The 19,444-nt window shown below is 39.1% G+C and overlaps 1 protein-coding gene across 2 annotated transcripts in view; it reads right to left on the bottom strand.

The window, feature by feature from the left end:
• The window catches only part of PIP5K1B (phosphatidylinositol-4-phosphate 5-kinase type 1 beta), a 102,859-nt gene that overhangs the window by 44,190 nt on the left and 39,225 nt on the right, over positions 1-19,444 (bottom strand). For both annotated transcript variants that reach the window (XM_030512242.1, XM_030512243.1), the window contains exon 4: positions 6,323-6,453. In XM_030512242.1, coding sequence (XP_030368102.1) covers positions 6,323-6,453 — 131 coding nt within the window. The remainder of the gene's footprint in view (positions 1-6,322; positions 6,454-19,444) is intronic.

Genomic DNA, 19,444 nt, shown 5'->3' with positions numbered 1-19,444 from the left:
AGATGATGCAATATCAAACTAAAAATGAACTAAAACTAACTATATTTGTAATGGACAACCTCATGGCTTGCAAGAATTTTGCTAACCAAAAGACCCAGATATGTTTGTTGGCAGCTTTTTTTACTATGGCCTCACCCTGGTAGGACATACTCAGAAGACAGCACATCTATCTGAAGTGACAGAGAAGGCTAACTGCATCCCTTGGTAGCAAATCGTCATTGCATAGCAATGTTAATAGGCTCTGAAGTAGCTGTTAACAAAAGAAATGGTCACACTGTAATTACAGGCTCATGTACACCCTTCTTGTATGTACTGTAAAAAGAGTGAAGTGGAGGAACACCTGCTCTCTTTTTAAAAAGCAGCTCTTTTTAAAATCTTAAAATCAAAATAAAACATCTAAAATTAAATGCTCCCAATATTAAAAACTAAAAGTATGTAATCTCAGTTTCACTGTTCTTGGATAAAGCTGCTCTTTCATAATCAAAATGTGTTTAAATTTTACAAACTGTACCCAATAAATACGTACTGACAGATTGGGTAGTGCTTTGGAGTATTCATTTTCTAGATATCATTTCAGGAAGGCAATTATTCCCTACATGATGGAAATAAATATTATGGTTACCTGCACAAATAGGTGTGTGTTGGTTTTTTTCGTACTGTGGGATAAAGCCGAGTAGTAATACCCTTGTTTCCCACATGTCACCTATACTTTTGGTTACTATACGCTATCCTAAGCAGCTGCCCTCAAGGCAGCTTTGAAATATACCTGTGAATAGTAAATATCTTCAAAACAAGCTAAGTCAATCATATCTATGTAACAGCTGAATACACAGACATTTTCTTACAATGATAATTACTATTTCACAACCAACTGGAGATGCCATTTAAGCAAAGGATATCAGAGTACTGTAGAAATAGTTTAAGTATGTCTACATAATCACACAAGTATACAGGTTTTCACAGGTTTACCTAGAATTTGACAGTATCATAGAATCGTAGGACTTTTCCAGCCTAGCTAGCTGACTTCTTAAGATCATGAAGTCCAACTTTTACGCCAGGACTGTCAAGTCCACCACTAAACCATGTCACTAAGGGCCTCATCTACATGTTTTCTGAACTCTACCAGGGATGGTTATTCAACCACTTCCCTGGGAAAAGAAGTACCTAAGGCCAGTAATTTACAACAAATGTCTTTTTGCTTTTGTTGCCACAATATCCCCATTCCACATACTATTTGTTTTGCAAACAGAAGTTACTCCCTCCTCTCTGTGTCACCTCTCTACTGACAAGCCATAAAAAGTCTGTCAGAACTTGGGTCGTCCTGTGCATCTCTGCAACTGAAGCGCCAAAGAAGAGCAGCGGCACTTTTTCAAAGGCTTCAGGCCAGTTTCTTATCTGTCTTGTGAAACTGCCCAACTAGAAACATACGTAGTGGCATAAGTTACACAACAACTAAGCATTAGTGTGAACATTTGAATATTACTCACACCAAGCCTGCAGAGCATTCTATACTCCTTTAATTACAAAGACACTACTCAGCCCATTAGGCAACCTACTGTATAGGTTTGGTACAAATATACTTCCAAGGGCAAGTGTCAGTTTTCCTCATTTTTCTAAACCACTCCTCTAAAACATACATGAAAACAGTACACTTAATTTTAGACATACGGTAAAACCCAGACTGGTGGTTCTTTTCTTCTGACTACTTATTTGAGCTGTTATCCAAATGGTATCATAATACAATACTGAGCTTTTGACATTAAATAGCAGAAAGCACTGAATAATAGCATGACAAGAAAGCAATATGCAATTGAGTCTGTTTGCTATACAGATGACTGTAGCTGCAGGATGCATACAAGTCAACAGCATCTAACAGACTTAGTAGTTAAATTAGAAACCATAGCAGGTGTCTAAATATGCAGGGTCTAGACCCTAAAAATAAAGCGTATTAGCAAGGGAAGTGCATAATACTGATTACCACCTTGCTGCAAAAAGGTCAAACTCACAGGCGTCCTGAGCAGCAGCCTCCATCCAAGAAAACAAAGAGATGGATTTTGAAACATACCAGCCTGCTCCAAACACTCTGCATTTCTGAAGCTGCATATGACTCACTTGCCAAAGTTAGCTGACAGAATGGAGCAGTTTCTGTTTGGCTTGTCAAGCATCGCTGTAGAAAATCAGCCTATTTAGTATGCGTCTGCTGGAAGAGCTTAGGAAGCTGCCCACATTGCCAACTCACAGGCAGCTTCATGGCCCCATACCCCAGTGACCAGCTTGAGCTACCACTGTCTGATACAGATAGCCTTATTAGCTCAGCAACAAGTCTTTCTAACGATGGCCACCTTACCTGAAGCCAGCTCTACACTTGAACCAAACAGCTCTCAAAACATTGCTATGGCCACACTGCAAAAATGACTGGTTGGGAGACAAAATGTGCCACCAAGAAATGAACTGGTTCCAACCAAGGAAGTCAGGGGCACAGAGTATAACGCAGGAAGGGGGGAATATGCCCCACACAGCTGGGTCACAGGACAGGGCACAGAGAGCACAGGCAGGACGCACAACCTTCCCACTGAACCCTCCAGCCACTGCTGCAGCACCAGGTAAGCAACTCCATTGCTGGATTTCCACAGCGGTGTTTAAAAGCCACAAAAGAAGCTACTTGGGAGTAGCTCCTCCTGTGTTCTCACCTATTCAGGGAGCTGGGGGAGACTTCAGACACTATCTCCAGAATCAACTAGGTCACTGCAGGCTGCCTTTTTTTCTCAGTCCAAATGGCACATTTGCATAGTACCATTTAAACTCAAGTCTGGATGATGGTTCTCAATGAACCGTTTATAGTAGCCCCTAGTAATACCTACCTTAGTTCCCAAAAGCAGCATGTTATCAACTCCTGGGCAGCCCAAAGAGAAAGGGACAAATGAGATGCCATAATGGGAAGCAGAAAACAACAAGGGCACTTTTCCACCCCCTCCAACACTACAATGTACAAATGAAAGCAAGCACCTCTGCAATTCAAATCCACCCACTGCACAAAGCTACCTGTACTTCACACAAAGTCACTTCCTGAAATAAACGCTTAAATGAATCTGGGCTAAACTCCGACCAATTTAACCCAGTTACAAAGTAACTCAGGACCAGGCATATCCTGTAGCCTATGGAGTTACTTCTGACTTACATCAGTGACTTACACTATAAGCTGGGCAGTTACTTTCAGGTTTGAATGACCACTTTTTTCCCTAGCATTTTTCTCTCTCCTTCATGAATCCTGAACACTACTGGAGCTGTTTTGCTATGGTTACCAAAGCTGAGGTACAGGCAGTGCTGAGGTTTACTGCAGGGGCTGATAGAGACTCAGAGCCTTTTTATCTTCTGCAACTGATAAAATTTATAAACAGGTGTTGACTAAAAGTAAAAGGGCACTGAGAACATCGTTTTGCTCACTGAAGCACAGGCTGCTGTTTCATTGCATTTCCACTAGCCTAGGTCTATTTTGTCACTGCTACCATAATAGCCTCCTGTTGTTGTCAAAGCATCAGGTGTGCCTGTCACTCTGCAAAACAGCTGTTCTCTCACCTCACTGCCATACCTGAGTGAAGTGAGGTGGACACATGAGAAAACATGGGAGGAAGGTGGAGCAGCACAGCTGTTGTTATAAGTTGGCCACAGTGAAGGGCAAGCTCAGCTAATAGCCTGCCTGGAGTTACAGCTGAATTATGAGTACACAAAGCAAGCGGAAAAATGTGTTCCTTGCTTGGTAAGCACCTGCTTTCAGCACCGCCGTTGCAGCACTGTCAGGTTCTCCTCCAGCTGAGGACATTGGCAAAAAGCTTACTTAACCTCAGCTTTCTGCAGGGGTGCTTCCAGGTAGAGGTAAGCCCACTGGACCTGCGGGTGTAACTAATTTCAACTAATTGCTTTCAACCCAGACCAATCCAAAGGGGGAGGCAACACAAAACCTCAAAGTAATGACTTTTAACAATACTCCTTCACATATGGGTACCATCCTAGGAAAAAGCAAAGAGCACCTGAGGTGGGAGCATTTGCTAAAAATGTGCAATCTTAGCTTTCTATGTCTAGGGTAATAAAGCTACCTATAGCCATGTCTCAGAAGTGATCCACATCATGCCATCATGAAGACTCAACACTCCAATGCCCTCAACCAGCAAGAAAGAAGCCTGTATCATATGCAAACCTAAATTATTGCAATTTATGAAAACTAATATCACTTTGTACTGAAACCATTTTAGATAAATGAATGAGCATGTTACATTGAGACACAGGACTTGAAATCTGACATTTCTGTGTAGTATCATAAGAAATCAAGTGTCACTGTTTTAAGAGATTGCTGTGGATAGCCAATTTTTATTTACAGAGAATGTTACCAGAAAGTGCTCTTTCTTAGAGAAGCTCTTTGTTACAGTCAAGATGACTCACTATGTTATATACTCCTGCTTACTAGAGAACTGTGCAAAAAAAAAAAAAAAAAAACACGCAACCAAAAAACCCTATGATGCTCTGGCCATTACTTTAATTTGTCTAAGTTTCCTCATATGATTTATTTATTTATAGGAAACTGTTCAGAAAGATGCTACTAAAACTTTCATAATACATTTTATGTTAGAGTAAACAGGCTATTCCTGCTGCCTTTGTTTTCTTTTTAAGCCAGAAAGGAGATCTCTCAACTTTCCCTTAAAAACAACACAAAACAGGGAAATCTAATCTCTGAGTGTACATGCACGTAAGTTTCAGCGAAAACATATGCAATTCTAGAGACTACAAACCACTTTATTTTACTTGTTGCTTTAAAATGATGTTAAAAAAGATATAGATTATTTTTTTCCAAAATGGTTCTATGTAATTAAACAATTTTAGCATGTATGCTTCATTTAATCTCCATAAACAAAGCTGATACTGCAGCCAAACCAACTACGGAAGCCTGCATCATTGTCAGTCACACTTCTCACAAGTATGATGGCTCACTTCCTCTCACTCCATTTTTCAAACCAATAAAAACTGTTATGATACACACATTTCTTAACTGTAATTTGGATTTTTTGTAAACAAAGTTTTATGACTACGGTGTATGAAAACACATGCATACAGTTAATTTCTTTTACCCAATATACAAGAGAAAGACTACAGAACTCTGCACAAACCTTATAGTTAACACCAGAACAACTATATGAATACTCCCTACTTCTAGGAACTAAGGAATGTAAAGTAAAAGCTTTATTTCATGTAAGAAATAAATTTTCTTCTCCTTAAAGGATACCTCGGTTCAGAGCAAAACAGGAGTTGTATCAAGCAAATTCATGTGAGGAGAAATCAACTTTAACGAGCCTGCCATTATTTCGTACATTGTCAGTTTAACTTTGTTTTAGCAACATTGGTAATTTTTAATGATTGTAAATTATTAGAAACAATTTATGAAATAGCATTCATAAACTGCGCATGAACAAAACTTATAAAAATTCATAGAAAGCCTTCAAAAATTCAAGACATACTGCATACATCACATGTCCTTACAGAAATGTTGGGCATTACTGGAACTCAGCACTTTTAAAGACCCAGAGAACACTGAACAAAGCAAGTTCAGTGTTTTAAGATTTTAAGATTTATTTTTCCTAAACTTTCTTTATCCGTTCCTAGAGTATGTAACTTGAAAAGTTACACAGCAATATACTTCAGCTTCTGAACACCCAAAATGAGTACAGACCTTGTTTTCTCTCATAAGCAGTACTGATTATACCATCAAGATGGTATAATCAGTGATACAAACTGGGGTGGACAAATGCAAACCAATAATTGTGCACAACCTGTAGACAGCTAGTGAGAGCTGAATTACAAGCTGAAGTCCTGGCTATAATGTTATAATGTAGTATAAATGCTTATATTACTCTTAACACTGCAGGACTTGAATTTTCATAAATTTTGACAACACCTCAACAAAATGGCAAGTATTATTCTAAGTTTTTAGAAACTAAACAAACATGTGAGTGCTGGACATAAAACTTATTTGCATACAGACCCACAAATCACTTCCAATTGTAATTAACAGCTCCTTAATTGCAAACATCACAATTGCTTTCCTTCTGCAGAAGTGACAAGTCTCAAATCTTCAGCTGAAGTGTGATCTTCCCAGTTTTCTACCTGCCTCTATTTTCAATGATGACATGAACAGGATAATGTTCAATTTATAATACATGGATTTTACTCTAACTCCATTTCATTACAACTGGAAAATAACCCTTGTTTGAAATATCTGGTTAGTTTCATTATGAAATTCTATTGAAAATAAAATGAATAGGCTTGTTCTTACCTTGGTAGAAAGACACTTTCCACTACATAGAAGTCTTGCATAAGAACATCTCTGTCTGGTTTTGATGTAAGGTTTCCCACTGTGTATCCTATTCCCAGCTGGATAGCACCTTTAATAGCTGAGGATGCAGTCTGCACAGAAAGTGAGAATTCAAGGATGAGTTTGCTAAAAATAGATTTCTTTATCAGTAACATTATATGCTAAACTCTTAATAATTTTTGTAATAATAATGAAGTGTCATCTTTACCTCCTAGGCCTCAGAGGGATGACTGTTTTTTGATCAAAAATATACAGGAAGCACTATGTTTTAGCAGAAGCTTCAAAAATCAATTCTTTGGTTGTACAGACTGAAACTTTTTGAATTGCCAAAAAAATGTAGACATTGGGTTGTAACATCATAGAATCACAGAATACCAGGTTGGAAGGAACATCAAGGATCATTTGATGCAACATTTGTTGGCAAAGCCACAGTCTAGCAAAGTGTCTCAGGAGCCTGTCCAGATGAATCTTCAAAGTGTCCAACTTTGGGGAACCCACCAGTTCCCTGGAGAGACTTTCACAATGGCTGATTGTTCTCACTGTGAAAAATTTTCCCCTTGTGTCCAGGTGGAATATCCCCAGGAATAACTTGTACCCATGACCCCTTGTCTTTTCCATGTGATTCCTTGTAAAAAGGGAGCCCCAATATTTGTAGCCACCTTTTAAATACTGAAACGTGGTGATAATGTATCCCCTGAACCTTCTTTTTCTCAAAGCTAAACAAACTCAGTTCTCTCAGACTTTCCTCACATGACAGGCTTCCCAGCCCTTTGATCATCTTTGTGGCCCTTCTCTGGACACTCTCCAGCCTGCTGACACCTTTTCTGTATAGTGGAGACCAAAACTGAACACAGCATTCCAGGTGTGGCCTGACAAGCGTGGAATAATGATTCCTTTATCTCTGCTGGTGATGCCCTTGCATCAACCTGGATTTTTGCAAGGCCTGAGGCTCAACAGTGCTGGTAAACACAGAAGTGAAGTGTTGAGAACATGTGCCTTTCCAGTGATCGTTACTAATTTACCTCTCCTATTTAACAGTGGGACAATATTTTCATCTGTTTCTGCTTGTTTTTACATTCCTGATGAACCCTTTCTTAGAGGTCGTTTTTTGTAGGCCTTTCTCTAGCCAATTTCAATTCAAGCTTTTGCTTTTCTAAGTGCATCTCTGCACATCGTGGCAATGCCATTGTAATTCTTGATGGTTATTTGCTTACTTTTCCATCGTTAGTATGGAAGATGGAAAAGTGAACATTTTGGTTTTGAGCAGACTCAGAAGAGCACAGTTAAGCCAACCTGCTCCACCTGCTCCCCTTAACTCTAAAGGGGATGAACTGGTTTTGTGCTTCCAGGAGAGTGTTCCGGTAGCACTTCGAGCACTGACTAGTTTCTTATCTTCCATGTAAGCTTCCCACAGAAACACTTCCAGCTGAGCTTTAAGCAAGCTGAAGTTTGCTTTTCTAAAATCTAAAACCTCTGTCTTAGGACTAACCTTCAGTGTGCTCAGCTGGATCCCAAACTCCACAATATTGTGATCACTGCAGCCAAGACTATCACTAACTGAGATATTATGAAGCAGGTTTTCTTGGTTTATGAGCACAAACTCCTGCAAATGTCTCATTCCTGGTTGGCACATCTAACATTTGTATGAAGAAGCAGTCCTCTATGAATTCCAGGAATGTAACAGATGACATGTGAGCTGCTGTATTGTTCTTCCAACAAATGTCTAGGTAGTTGAAGTTATCTGTAAGAACCAGGTTCTGTTGACCTGAAGCTTGCTTTAGTGACACAAATATTGCTTTGTTGGCCTTATCATCCTAGTTTGGAAGTCAGTAGCAGATGTCTACTGTAAGATCCCCCTTGGAGACAACTCCTATGGTTTTGACCCAGAGGCATTCAGAAGGGCTTCCACAGTCACCGTAGTTGACTTCTGTACAATCAAGGTTCTCCTTAACACAGAATGCAAGTCCTCCTCTTCCTTTTCTTCTTCTACCCTGCCTGTCTTTACAAAACAGTCTACATACACTGTGATTCTCTTAAGACAATTTCCAGTCTAACTGGACATTCAAACTGCTTCAGGACTTCTAAACTGCATGTGTCATCTTCTAGGAAAAAACACTCACAAATTCCAGGTGACTGCACATGCATGCCAAGGCATCACAATGCAGGCTGATAGTTTAAACACAGATTCTGGTTACAAATTTACTTAAATTCTGCTGAACAGTCAATGCAAGAGGTGCACAAAATGGGGGGAATTCAGAGAGAAATAAAAGTGAAGAGGAAAGAAAAATCTCTATATAAAAATCTATATGCACAGAGTGAAGTGACTTAAATTCAACAAATAAGGCTTGAAGGTGAAAGAAGGGTTCAAAAGTACAGCACAAAACTCTGACAGATGAATGTATGTACATAAATCGAGACTATCTCTGAAACTTCCTCACACTGACTAGACAATCCTGCTTGATGGATTAAAAGATACGGCAGAACTGAGTCAAAATAAGAAATTAGTCAAAAAAGGAATTCTTAAGAAAAAATGGAAGGAGTGAATAAAGGAAACCATTGGGAAGGGAAAGATGGCTATCAGTATCTTCCCTTGGCATGGTGTATTTTCACCAGTCTGAAGATACCATTTTGGTGCTTTTTTTCAGATTTTACTTCCCACTCACGAAACAAGGAAGAGACTGTATCAGAGGAAGCAAAGAACATCAGAAGTTTCATGGTCAGAACTACTTCAGCACTTGAACAAAAACATTTCAGGAGTGAGAATTACATAAGAAAGGGTTCAAGAACACAAAACTACTCTTGTTATAGTTCTTGGAACAGCACATGCTAGAGTGAGTGCTTAGTTTTAGAAAATAAAAGACAGAGATGTGTAGCTCCTAAACAATTAAGACTGCACACCAAGCAGAACTTGCACTTGCATAATTGGTTAGAACAGGCAATTTGGTGGGAACAAACACCACCACCATTCTTAACACTGCTACTTTGACTACTAAAAAGATTTGGTTTTGTGTCATAAGAAGGTTCACATTTTTCTTTCCTTGAAAGGCCTCTATTCATGAATGATTAATACCCAACAAAAGCAGTAATTATGTAACTTCAATCAAACAAATACTCATACAAATAGTTTCTGCTTCATTGCTGGATGCTCATCTTGTTCACTGCCACAGCAAGAGACTATGTCTGAAATACCAGCAGACAGCACAGTACTGTATTTTTTTAATGAGAGACAATAATTCATTCAAAAAAAAAAAAAAAAAAAACCCAACAAAAACCAACCAAAAACAAAAAACAAAACAAAAAAATCAAACAAAAAAAAACAAACAGAAAAAAAACCCAAACACACACACACACACACAAAAAAAAAACCAAAAACCAACAACACCACCAAAACCAAGCCAAAAAACCCCAAACCAAACCAAAACACACACACTCCCTCCTCAAACCAAGGCAGGTAATCTGCCAATGTGATTTCAAGGGGAGAACTCTGGATCAACTTTCAAGTTCATGAACAATGCCTGTAGGATTTCTGCAAATTCAAAAGACCACTTACAGTCCTTTGAGGGCAGACTGTCTACTAGTATGGTGTAGACCTTACCCATAAGGATATCTTCTTGTTAATTTCCACTCCTATTGAAAAGCGCCATTAGTAATCACCTGTAATTTCTGAAGCAGTGACAGCAATGGGTTTAACAGAAAAGCAATGTTATGAAATCATTCAGGATACTTTAACAACTGTTTTGAAACAAACTGATAGCAGTTACAGGATGCTGAAGGCAATTGCTGGCCCAAAGTCAAGTTTTTGTGAACCACTGCTACAAGTTAACCCCAACAAAGGCTGGTCACCCAATATGCCCTTAGCAAATGTCAAGTTTTTGTTTTCAGAAGCCTTAAAATGCAAACAAAACAAACCTTGGAATTTGTCTCAAGGCAAACACTTGTCTTGGTTTAACTTCTTTATTTTTTTTTTTTGGGATTAAGAATGGAACGCAAGGAAAAGAAAAAGCTGTTCTTCAAGCCTTAGAGGAAATGTTCTTGATTAATCATTTTTATTACTACAAAAACATATTTACTGGAATCTACAAATGCAAATGGAAAAATGAACTTTCTCACTCATTTTTCCTTACTCAGGCACCTCTTTTAATGCCCATGAAAGCACCAAAATCTGGTTTTAAACCTAAGCCCCTTATTTCTTCGATTTCTTCTTGATTACTCTCCTGCTGTAGAACAAGCAATAAAATTCAGCAACCTTCTGTGCCAGAAGTTCTGTCTTCTGAAGACTGGATTTTTCCTTCCTATGAGCCTCATGCAGAGGTTTAGAAAGTGACCCTCAGTCTCTATGCCAGCTGTAACTGTATAGCTGACAGTGAACAGTGACAGTACAGTGACTCTTTTACCTATTATCAGCAGCTTCTGAAGCTCTAAGAAATTGAAGGATGAGAATAAACAGCAGGATAAACAACTTCAGCTGATGAATTTTAGACCATGAAACCAAATGGATTTGTAGCAAATGGTGCCCACTGTGACAACTGTCTTTGCTACCTAAAGGGGCACAACAAAGCAAAAGTTCTACCACCATCCTCCTTTTGCTGACTAGAGTACTACTGTCTACTGCACAGGTGCTCTGGTGCTTTTTGTACCAACAATGAAAACAGAAATCCATAAAAATGTTGGCAGTTTCACATTAAACTGCCTTTTACTGACTCTGATACTGTTGATCCTAATGTTCCAGGCCAGAATCTGTCCTTGGCAACACATAACAGCATAAACTTGAACAGGCACACATCCTCATCTCTCAGACCAGCCAAGGTCTTAGTGACTTATACTAATCTTCACTCCTGGTGCTGTGAAAAGGACAGACCTGTTCTTTCCTTTTCAGCCCCCAAAATCTATGCATTGCTACTCTTCCTGCTGTGCTAGCAAGTTTCTCTGTGTCCAGCCAGACACACTTGTTACAAAAGAGCTGACAGAAGTTTTCAGTGGGATCAGTTTCCCAATTCATGTAAGCACCAATGTCAGCCACCCAGCTGAATAAAAAAATTCACACCCTCCCAGAATAAACCAAATTGTATAGGGCTTATGTTTATCTTTCTACTGACTGCAGGAGGACAAGTCTGAACTAGCAAAAAGCCTACCTCCTCAAAATTAATGTGTCATCATCTCCTGAACACATCTTAGGGGCACTGAATTGATACTATCTCTGTGCTTTGTGCCATATGGCCAGCCAGCACACTCTTGTCTTGATAGTGAGACCCCTGCATTTCTCTTCAATCCATAACCAGAATCAGGTATAGCTTTTCCCCACTCTAGGTTTTCAACAGAAGTTAGTTCAAGAGAGAAAACAAAGACTTTCACACAAACTCATGTTAAACTGCACCTTACATAGGTACTGAGAAGGAAAGCATGAAACTATACAATCAAGTAAATTATAATTCCTGCAGCCATGCAAACTGAGAAATTGCTCATTTCCTGTACTACCGCTCCAGAGTGCCAGTATTTCAGAGCAGGTGGGGACACCTCTCTCCCACCTAACACCAGTTGTCTGTTAAATGGAAGCAGTTCAGCAAAGGGAAAAGAGCTGCACTTCTGGAAGAGAGGTACTGGGAATAAAGTGCTTGAGAAGGAGTTCCACGATTTCTGAACTGTTGAGACAAAGACTGCTTCCACAGTTTTCTCTCTACATATAAAAGCTTAAGTTCTTTTAATTCTGATGAAGAATGCCTTTGCCCCCTTTTGTCAAAAGTAACTATATATTTTCTCTGTATTTGTCACATGGCATTGGTAAAAGGCCTGTAGAAATGAAAAAACGTATGCACAGTCATAAAGCATAACAGCTTACAGGATGAAAACAGAACATAACACAGAATACGGACAGTCAGGTATATGGAATATCTGCATCACTGATAAAAATTCTAGCACTTACATATGCTGTCTCATGAATTACTGTTCTCTACAGATGGGTCTTCCACTCGCTGTACATCCCTCCAAGCTGAAATCCTTTTTCAGAGTAGCAAAATAAATGAGAACTTAAATCCTTTCAAGTCAGGTATTAAGTTTGCGCATAATCTCACAAATGTACTAAGCAGGATTTGAACGTTGCTTTTCCTACAGATAATTGCTTTCAGGATAGTTCAGTAAAATTTACATTTGTTATTTTCATTGAAAAAAAAAACAAAAACGGTGTTAATCAGACACACATACGTATGTGAAGGCAATTAACCTTCAGATAACAAAAAAAAAAATTAAATTAACTGAAACTATTTAACAACTGTGCAAGTTAGGGACAAGGCTAGTGAAAAAGTCTCTCCTTTAAGAAAAAAAAAATAATCCAGGGATGACAAAAATATAGGTACAATCGTTCCATAAAGTATACATTACTCAATAACTATTTCCAGGAGAGTGTGCAGGTTGTAAATGGCTGGCAAACCTCGCCAACCACTGATATGACATCGAGGATTGGTACCGAGTACATGGTACACAAAGACTTCAGATATGGTAAACAGGTTTATTCCTTTAAACCAGCTTTCTTGTTTTTTCTCCATATTAGTATGGGACTATTACTGACTAAAATCAAATCATTTAACAAACCATAACCAGAGACGAACTGAGAATACAGGCTTCATTTGATTTAACTTGCATTTAAGTTCCCCTCTACTCTCACTCACAAAATTATTCTCCCACTCTTCTTTCAACTCTAACTTGCTCTTGCTAGGTCTTTATGCATTCCCCACAAGCAGCTCATGAAAAACATAACTGAAACATTCTTGCCTTCTTTGGAAGTGGACATCCTAGCGATGTCCTTTAGGGCTGCGCGGATGTAAACTTTGTCCTTGTTTATCTGTTCTCCCTGTTTATAACTCATTTTATCACAGTTGAAGTTTTAATTTTATCGCAGCTGAAGTTTGGCCTATGAACTTTCTGGAGCAAAGATGGTGATTCTTTCAGCAGACATCTGTCTTATTGTAGGTGCTATAAAGCAATGAGGAAAAAAAAACCCCCAAAACCAAACAACTCTGCCCCAGCAACTCCACCTCCTTATCACCCTGGAAGGCAAGATCAGGTTTCCTTTCTTTCACCCTCTGTACTACTGTCATTCACACATGTTTAAAATCTGACTAATGAAATAGTAGAGATACCCAGTTATCAAAGTTCTGTGTAAGAGATGGGACTAAAAAGGCACCTGAGCAGGAGCCATCTCTGATCAGCACTGCTCTGCAGCCACGCTTCCCACAGTGTAGCTGCCATTGGTTCACTTCTTTCTATTATCTGTGAAGAAGCCCACTCTGCTGCTTGCTGGGTTTTAATGAACTGGACTAGTGTAGAATAGCTGCCTTTTTGAACCTTTTGGGTTCAAAAAACCCCAAAAAACAATAAATTAAATCCACATGATCTCACTTGGTCAAAGTGATTTAAGCCACATGGGTTAGGCCAGATATGAATTTTCTACTACAACTAATCATTTGTTCTTCAGCTATACTAGCTGCCGTAAGTATGAGGAACCCATGCACCCTATCACTCCTGTGCAAACGCAGTTTATCTTTCCCAGACTCCTGAAAAGATACTAAACCTCCATAAACTGTGTAAATCCTTAAGCCAAATCACTTGAGGAGAATGCTTGTTGAAAAACAGCTTGTCTTCTTCAAGCAACGCTTGCAATAAGCTTGCTCTGAACATTAGGAAGTTGCAATTAGATTCAAGATGTATGTGTGGTTATCGTCTAGTCCATTGCTTCTGCAGTACAGCTCTTTTGGCTCTGAGTGCCTGCTGTGCTTACAGTCCCATGGAAACAACACTGCGCAGCTGCTTCTGCTGAAGCTGCTAGAGGTGCCTACCCCATCTCAGCATGCTCTCTGCAGCTGCTACATTTGAGCTACCAATCTCCTTATACATTATAACACAAACAGGGACATTAAAATAGTTACTAGGAGATCCCACTGACTGTACTAGTTTTACTGTTTCTAACTGGAATCATGGGTCACTACAGCCATGGTACTCCTTTACTCACACTGTTTTTATCAAGTATTTGTACAGCTGCTACAGGTCACACTTCATGAAACTGGATTTCTGCCCATTACCCTCACCTCTGGGTCTTGTTCTGGGGCGGGGAGGGCCTGAGGGGTGTGAATGGCTACTATTAAGTTGTTCTTTCTTCCTACAGAACAAAATTTCCTTAGCAGTGCTAGCCTGCTTTGCAAGAAGCAGCTGTGACCTCCAAAGGAAAACTCCAGGCAATATTTTTCTTATAATAAGGCAATCTCTATTTCAAAATAACCTGGAAGATAGACAGGTATTTACTTGTACAATGCAGATGTAATTAGAAATGGTCGCATACACTTGTACAATGCAGATGTAATTAGAAATGGTCGCATACACCCAAATGGTCCATACACCACAGAAAAATAAAGGTTTGCAGCAAAGAGCTGAAATATCCAGGGTGTACCTCTTCTTTCACAATGCTGAAATTATACTAGTCCATGTTATCTTCTTTTGTCATTCTTTCACTTTGCACCCTAGAGCGATGCCTCAGTACAAACTAATACTGCACTACATACTGCTCTATATAGTGTTGACTGTGCTTTCTAAATTATACATATCAATAGCCGTGCTATTAAAATATAAACAGTAGACCATATCTTTTTCTGGCAAACTATGCTGAATAACAGCATAAATGCTAGCTGACTAAACAAGTGCCACTGCTAATATTGTATCTTTTTTAAACCTCTTTATAGATTTAATGTTCAAAGTTGTTGAAGGCTGTTTTCTTGTAGTTCTTCCAATAATTTTAACAACTTTGTTGGGATGCTCTCCCAGGAAATTTTTAAGACATCTACACATTAGATTCTTCCAGCTCAACTGCTATCAGAATGATTTTCTGACCCAACCTGAATCTGATCTCCCTTCATTTTCCAAAATTGTATTCAGTGACTCCATGTCTTTCAATTCATTTTTCCTCCATTTCAAAACATTTATGCTGAAATTTCAGATAGCCACGAATCCAAGTGCTTTGGATCTACTCTCTACCTCCCTGAGGAAAAGAATTTGAGACCTGCAAGTTTGGTAGTAGCCGTTGCTCCAAGCAAAGCCACCAAACACAGTCTTTTCAGTATCTTTGCAGATGCACAAAGTGCTGAAACGTCTGTCACTGAAAACACAGGTCTTATTGCAGCAAAAACTCCAGTAGCGAAGTTTCAGTGTGCAAGAATAAGTTCCCTATATGCAGACATTAGACACAGGGCATAAGCCAGTGCGAAAAGTGATGCAGCAATGCTGCTTGTACATGTCTGCAAGCTCTAACAATAGGTAGCTGGTTTCCTTTATTGAGGCAAACTCCCTTTGCTCCTGCCAAAGTGACACACTTATGGCACAAAGTTTCAAATAGGTTACCTAAGGCACTTGTAATATGCTAAGCAGAAAAGCTTCAAGATATGTAGTAAGAAGAAACAAAGTATAAGTGTATATATGTGTGGCAGCCTTAGGATTGGACAGTCGTCTCTGTTCCACATTCTTGCCACCCCTCTACTATTAAGCATCAGGATGCTACTGAAATCTGTTTTGTCAGGAAGCAGATTTAGGGACTACTGTGTGATTGATGACATTACAACGCAAAAGCTGCATGTGTGTCAGCAGCTTCTCGCAACAGTCTGCAAAAAATTGGGAGGAAATGAAAAAAAAAAGTGGGTATTGCACACTGCAGATTTCAGTGATTGATAGACTGAAATGGATAGACTGTGATGGATATCCAAAAGAATCTAGCCTGATGACTGCATTTTGCTGCCAGGCTCCCTTGCTACTTCCCATTTTCCAGCATGACACGGAACAAATAATCAGAGCACGTGCCTACTCCTCCTTCCTTCCCCTTTCCCCCACTTATCTCTTTCTGAAAAAACACCTCAGAACACCTCTGAAAACCTCCACCCTCAAACAGCTGGCCACAGTTTGCATAATTTAAGATTTCTTTGATCTCAAAGTTATTAGAATCCTCTACTTTAAAAGCTGCATTGAACACATATCTGTGAAATTTCTCTTTCATTAACCAAGTTCTTTGATTAGAGTGACTGAAACTTTTTAGGTGATATTCACACTGTGAACTTCCCAACTTCTTGAAATTTACAGATACAGAGAAAACCCGGGAGGAGTTTCAGAGATTATAATGTTTATAGCAGATGACTGCAGCTGAACAGACAAGAGACCCACCTTAAACGACACCGCTTTAAAGAGAGGATATGCAAGGGAAGGTTGTGATTTTCAAAAGAAAAGAAAACGAACAAACAAAACAAAACCAAAAAACCCAAACCCCACAACAAAACCACAACCCAGAAAATTATGTTCCATCATCTCTCAAGGTCTTTGACTAAGTAATATTAGACAGTTAAAAACCCCAAGAGCATTTATGTCAGATCGCATTGGCAGAAGACCTAAAAGGTAGAACAAAAAAAAAAAAAAAAAAAAGCTGAATGAAGAAGCATGATCCATACTAGAAACTGTGCCACTATCTTGGTCTAGCTATGCATTTCAGAGTTTGAAAGGATGTTGTAGCAAAGGTCATGCAAAGCCTTACACAAGGTTTTAGTAAAGTAAGACATTTTCTTAGAGCTCCAAGGTGTTCATATTCATGCAGCTGGCAAGTCAAATTTTCCTCTGTCAGGGAAGTGGGCCAAAACTTGAGTACTGTTTGAATACATGAAATTGAAGAAATGAAGATTTAATTAATTCAGGAACATATTGCTACTGCATAGCTAAGATACTAGAGGTTAGAAATAAAATTTTCTGTTATTGACAAGATTCTTTTTTCACCCAGGATGAACAGGCAAGTAATCCCTTGGGGAACTCTCCCACAACCAAACTGTGCTAAAGAGTTACAGCAGGCCAAAATACACTGATGCACACACACAGAGAGAAACGACAAGCATATTTTGAGGATTGCCCATATTCACCAGTGAATTCACCAGATGCTTTTTCTAAGCATTGAGCTACAAACTAATTTATCACAGCTAACTACTCCTCAGAGTTGAGATGCACTAGAGGAGAATATCACCCTCAACAGTGCACACTCTGACAGTATGAACAGTGTGCAAAAGGCAGAATTACAGAATGAAGAGGGAACAACATTAGAGGAAGCAGATTTAAGAGTCGTTAGTTCCCACACATTCTCCATCTGCTGCAGCAACTGAGTCCCACATCACTAGATGCAACTGCAGTGGTATGTCCTTTCCACATTAGCCAGTCCAGTCCAGCTCCTACTAAAAGCATTACCTACATTATCCACTCCAGAGTCTTGAGAAGTAAGGGGGAGTGAACTACAAGGACAAGAATGTGAAGGTTTTCTACAAGCCCCATCAACAATTTGTTTTTCTTCAAACAGCCATTAGAAACAATTTGTTTTCTGATGGAAACAGGTTTTAGTAAGCCATCACTCATCTCTGTATCAATGTGACAGATGGTATTAGCTAAGGTAAGCAGTTTCATTTACACTAAATAAAAAACACCTTTTTTTTTGTTGTTACTTTTTAGACTCTTGCATAAAACAGATTGGGGTAAAAGAAAAAAATCAAGTATTTGCAATTATTTTCTCTAATTTTCCGCAGGGTTTCTCTTATGAGTCACTGGATTTTACATAACAAAGCAGATGTTTTCCATGCAGCACTGTTTCTGCTTGTAAGTATTTTTTTTTTTAATATATATATATAAAAAATATATATATATATGACTATAGCTGCACAGATATAATCTTTGCATGCTATTATTAAAGATGGACATGGTATAATTAAGCAAAATGCAAAAATGTCTGAAACAAAAGGCTATTTCACATTTTAGATCGGATTGATGATTGTTCTCTCTCACCTTCCACCCCACCCAAGCAAAATGTAACCTTTCAGCAGGGCAATATCAGTGCACCCCTTATCCCTAGATTTCATTTTATTTTAGGCATTATAGATACTCTAGCAATTGTCCAAGTATCATATATTTTTTCCACAAAGCCACTGCAAATCCTGAATCAGCAAGCGCCTCTGCAACGGCTGTGAGGGGATAGAGGCACAGCTCTGTGAGAAGATGAAGAACTCAAGGAAGACTTTAAAGTTAAGACCAAACCTCGCACAGCTCAAGACAGAGTTACTGTTACTGAGTCCTCATGTGGAAACAGAGGGTCCCACAATAGAGGCCGACAGCAGGATGACATTAACTGTTCCTTCATAATCAATCTGCTTTGCAAGGGTGACCTTTTACCTGGGGTGGGGTTGAGACTGAAACTGTCACCACATTTCAGGATTATTATCTCCAAGAACTATCACAGAAACTCCTTAAATTACCCACATAAAACTTGACATTACAAAACTTTTCTATTGTCTGTGTTTCTGAACTATGTGCTAGTTACCCCTTCTGCTTCCAGCTATACTATTGCTCTGACACAACTTCTTTGGCTACCAGATCTTTTCAGGGCAGCACATCAGTGGAAAAAATATTCCAGATCAAAGACACATACCAGTTCCACAGGACCCAAGCCACACAATCCTTTATAAACTTACTCAGTCCCATCTCAACAGCAGTTACTGTGCTATACGTTAGAGGTCAGAGCAGAGTAAAAGCCAGAATGGCCTCAGTTTAAGCCAACATACTATCCTTTGCTTTTCTAAGCTGAACAGCACAAACTTCCTCACTTTTATAATGTTCAGTTTGGGGTTTTTTGGTTGGGTTTTTTTTTGGTTTTTAGGGGGCGTTGATTTTTTTTTTTTTTTTTTTTTTTTTTGGTTAGTTGGTTGTTTTGGGGTTTTGGGGTTTGTTTTTGGTTTTGTGGTCTTTTTTTAAAGAGGGAAGTGAAGCCCCTGAGAAAAGAGAAGGGGTTAGCAAGCATGGTCTGACTTCAGAACTACGTATTCTCACCTAGGTGTTTCCACTGCAATCACAGGCAGTGGTAAATGGGAAAAGGAACTGCCTAAGTAGCTGAAAAAGCATCAGCTGAGGAAACAAGCTCTTCCTCAGCCCAGATTTCTGGAAGAAGTAGCAGAGGAAGTCACAAGACAGAACTGCAAGTATTTTCTAGCCAAACAAACCAAGTACAACAGCACACGACTGGAGAACTGTAAATGC

Source organism: Strigops habroptila, chromosome Z, assembly GCF_004027225.2.
Source record: "Strigops habroptila isolate Jane chromosome Z, bStrHab1.2.pri, whole genome shotgun sequence".
Taxonomy (NCBI): Eukaryota; Metazoa; Chordata; class Aves; order Psittaciformes; family Psittacidae; genus Strigops; species Strigops habroptila.
Note: the sequence above shows the minus strand (reverse complement) of the source record. Positions and strands in the feature narration are given on the sequence as shown.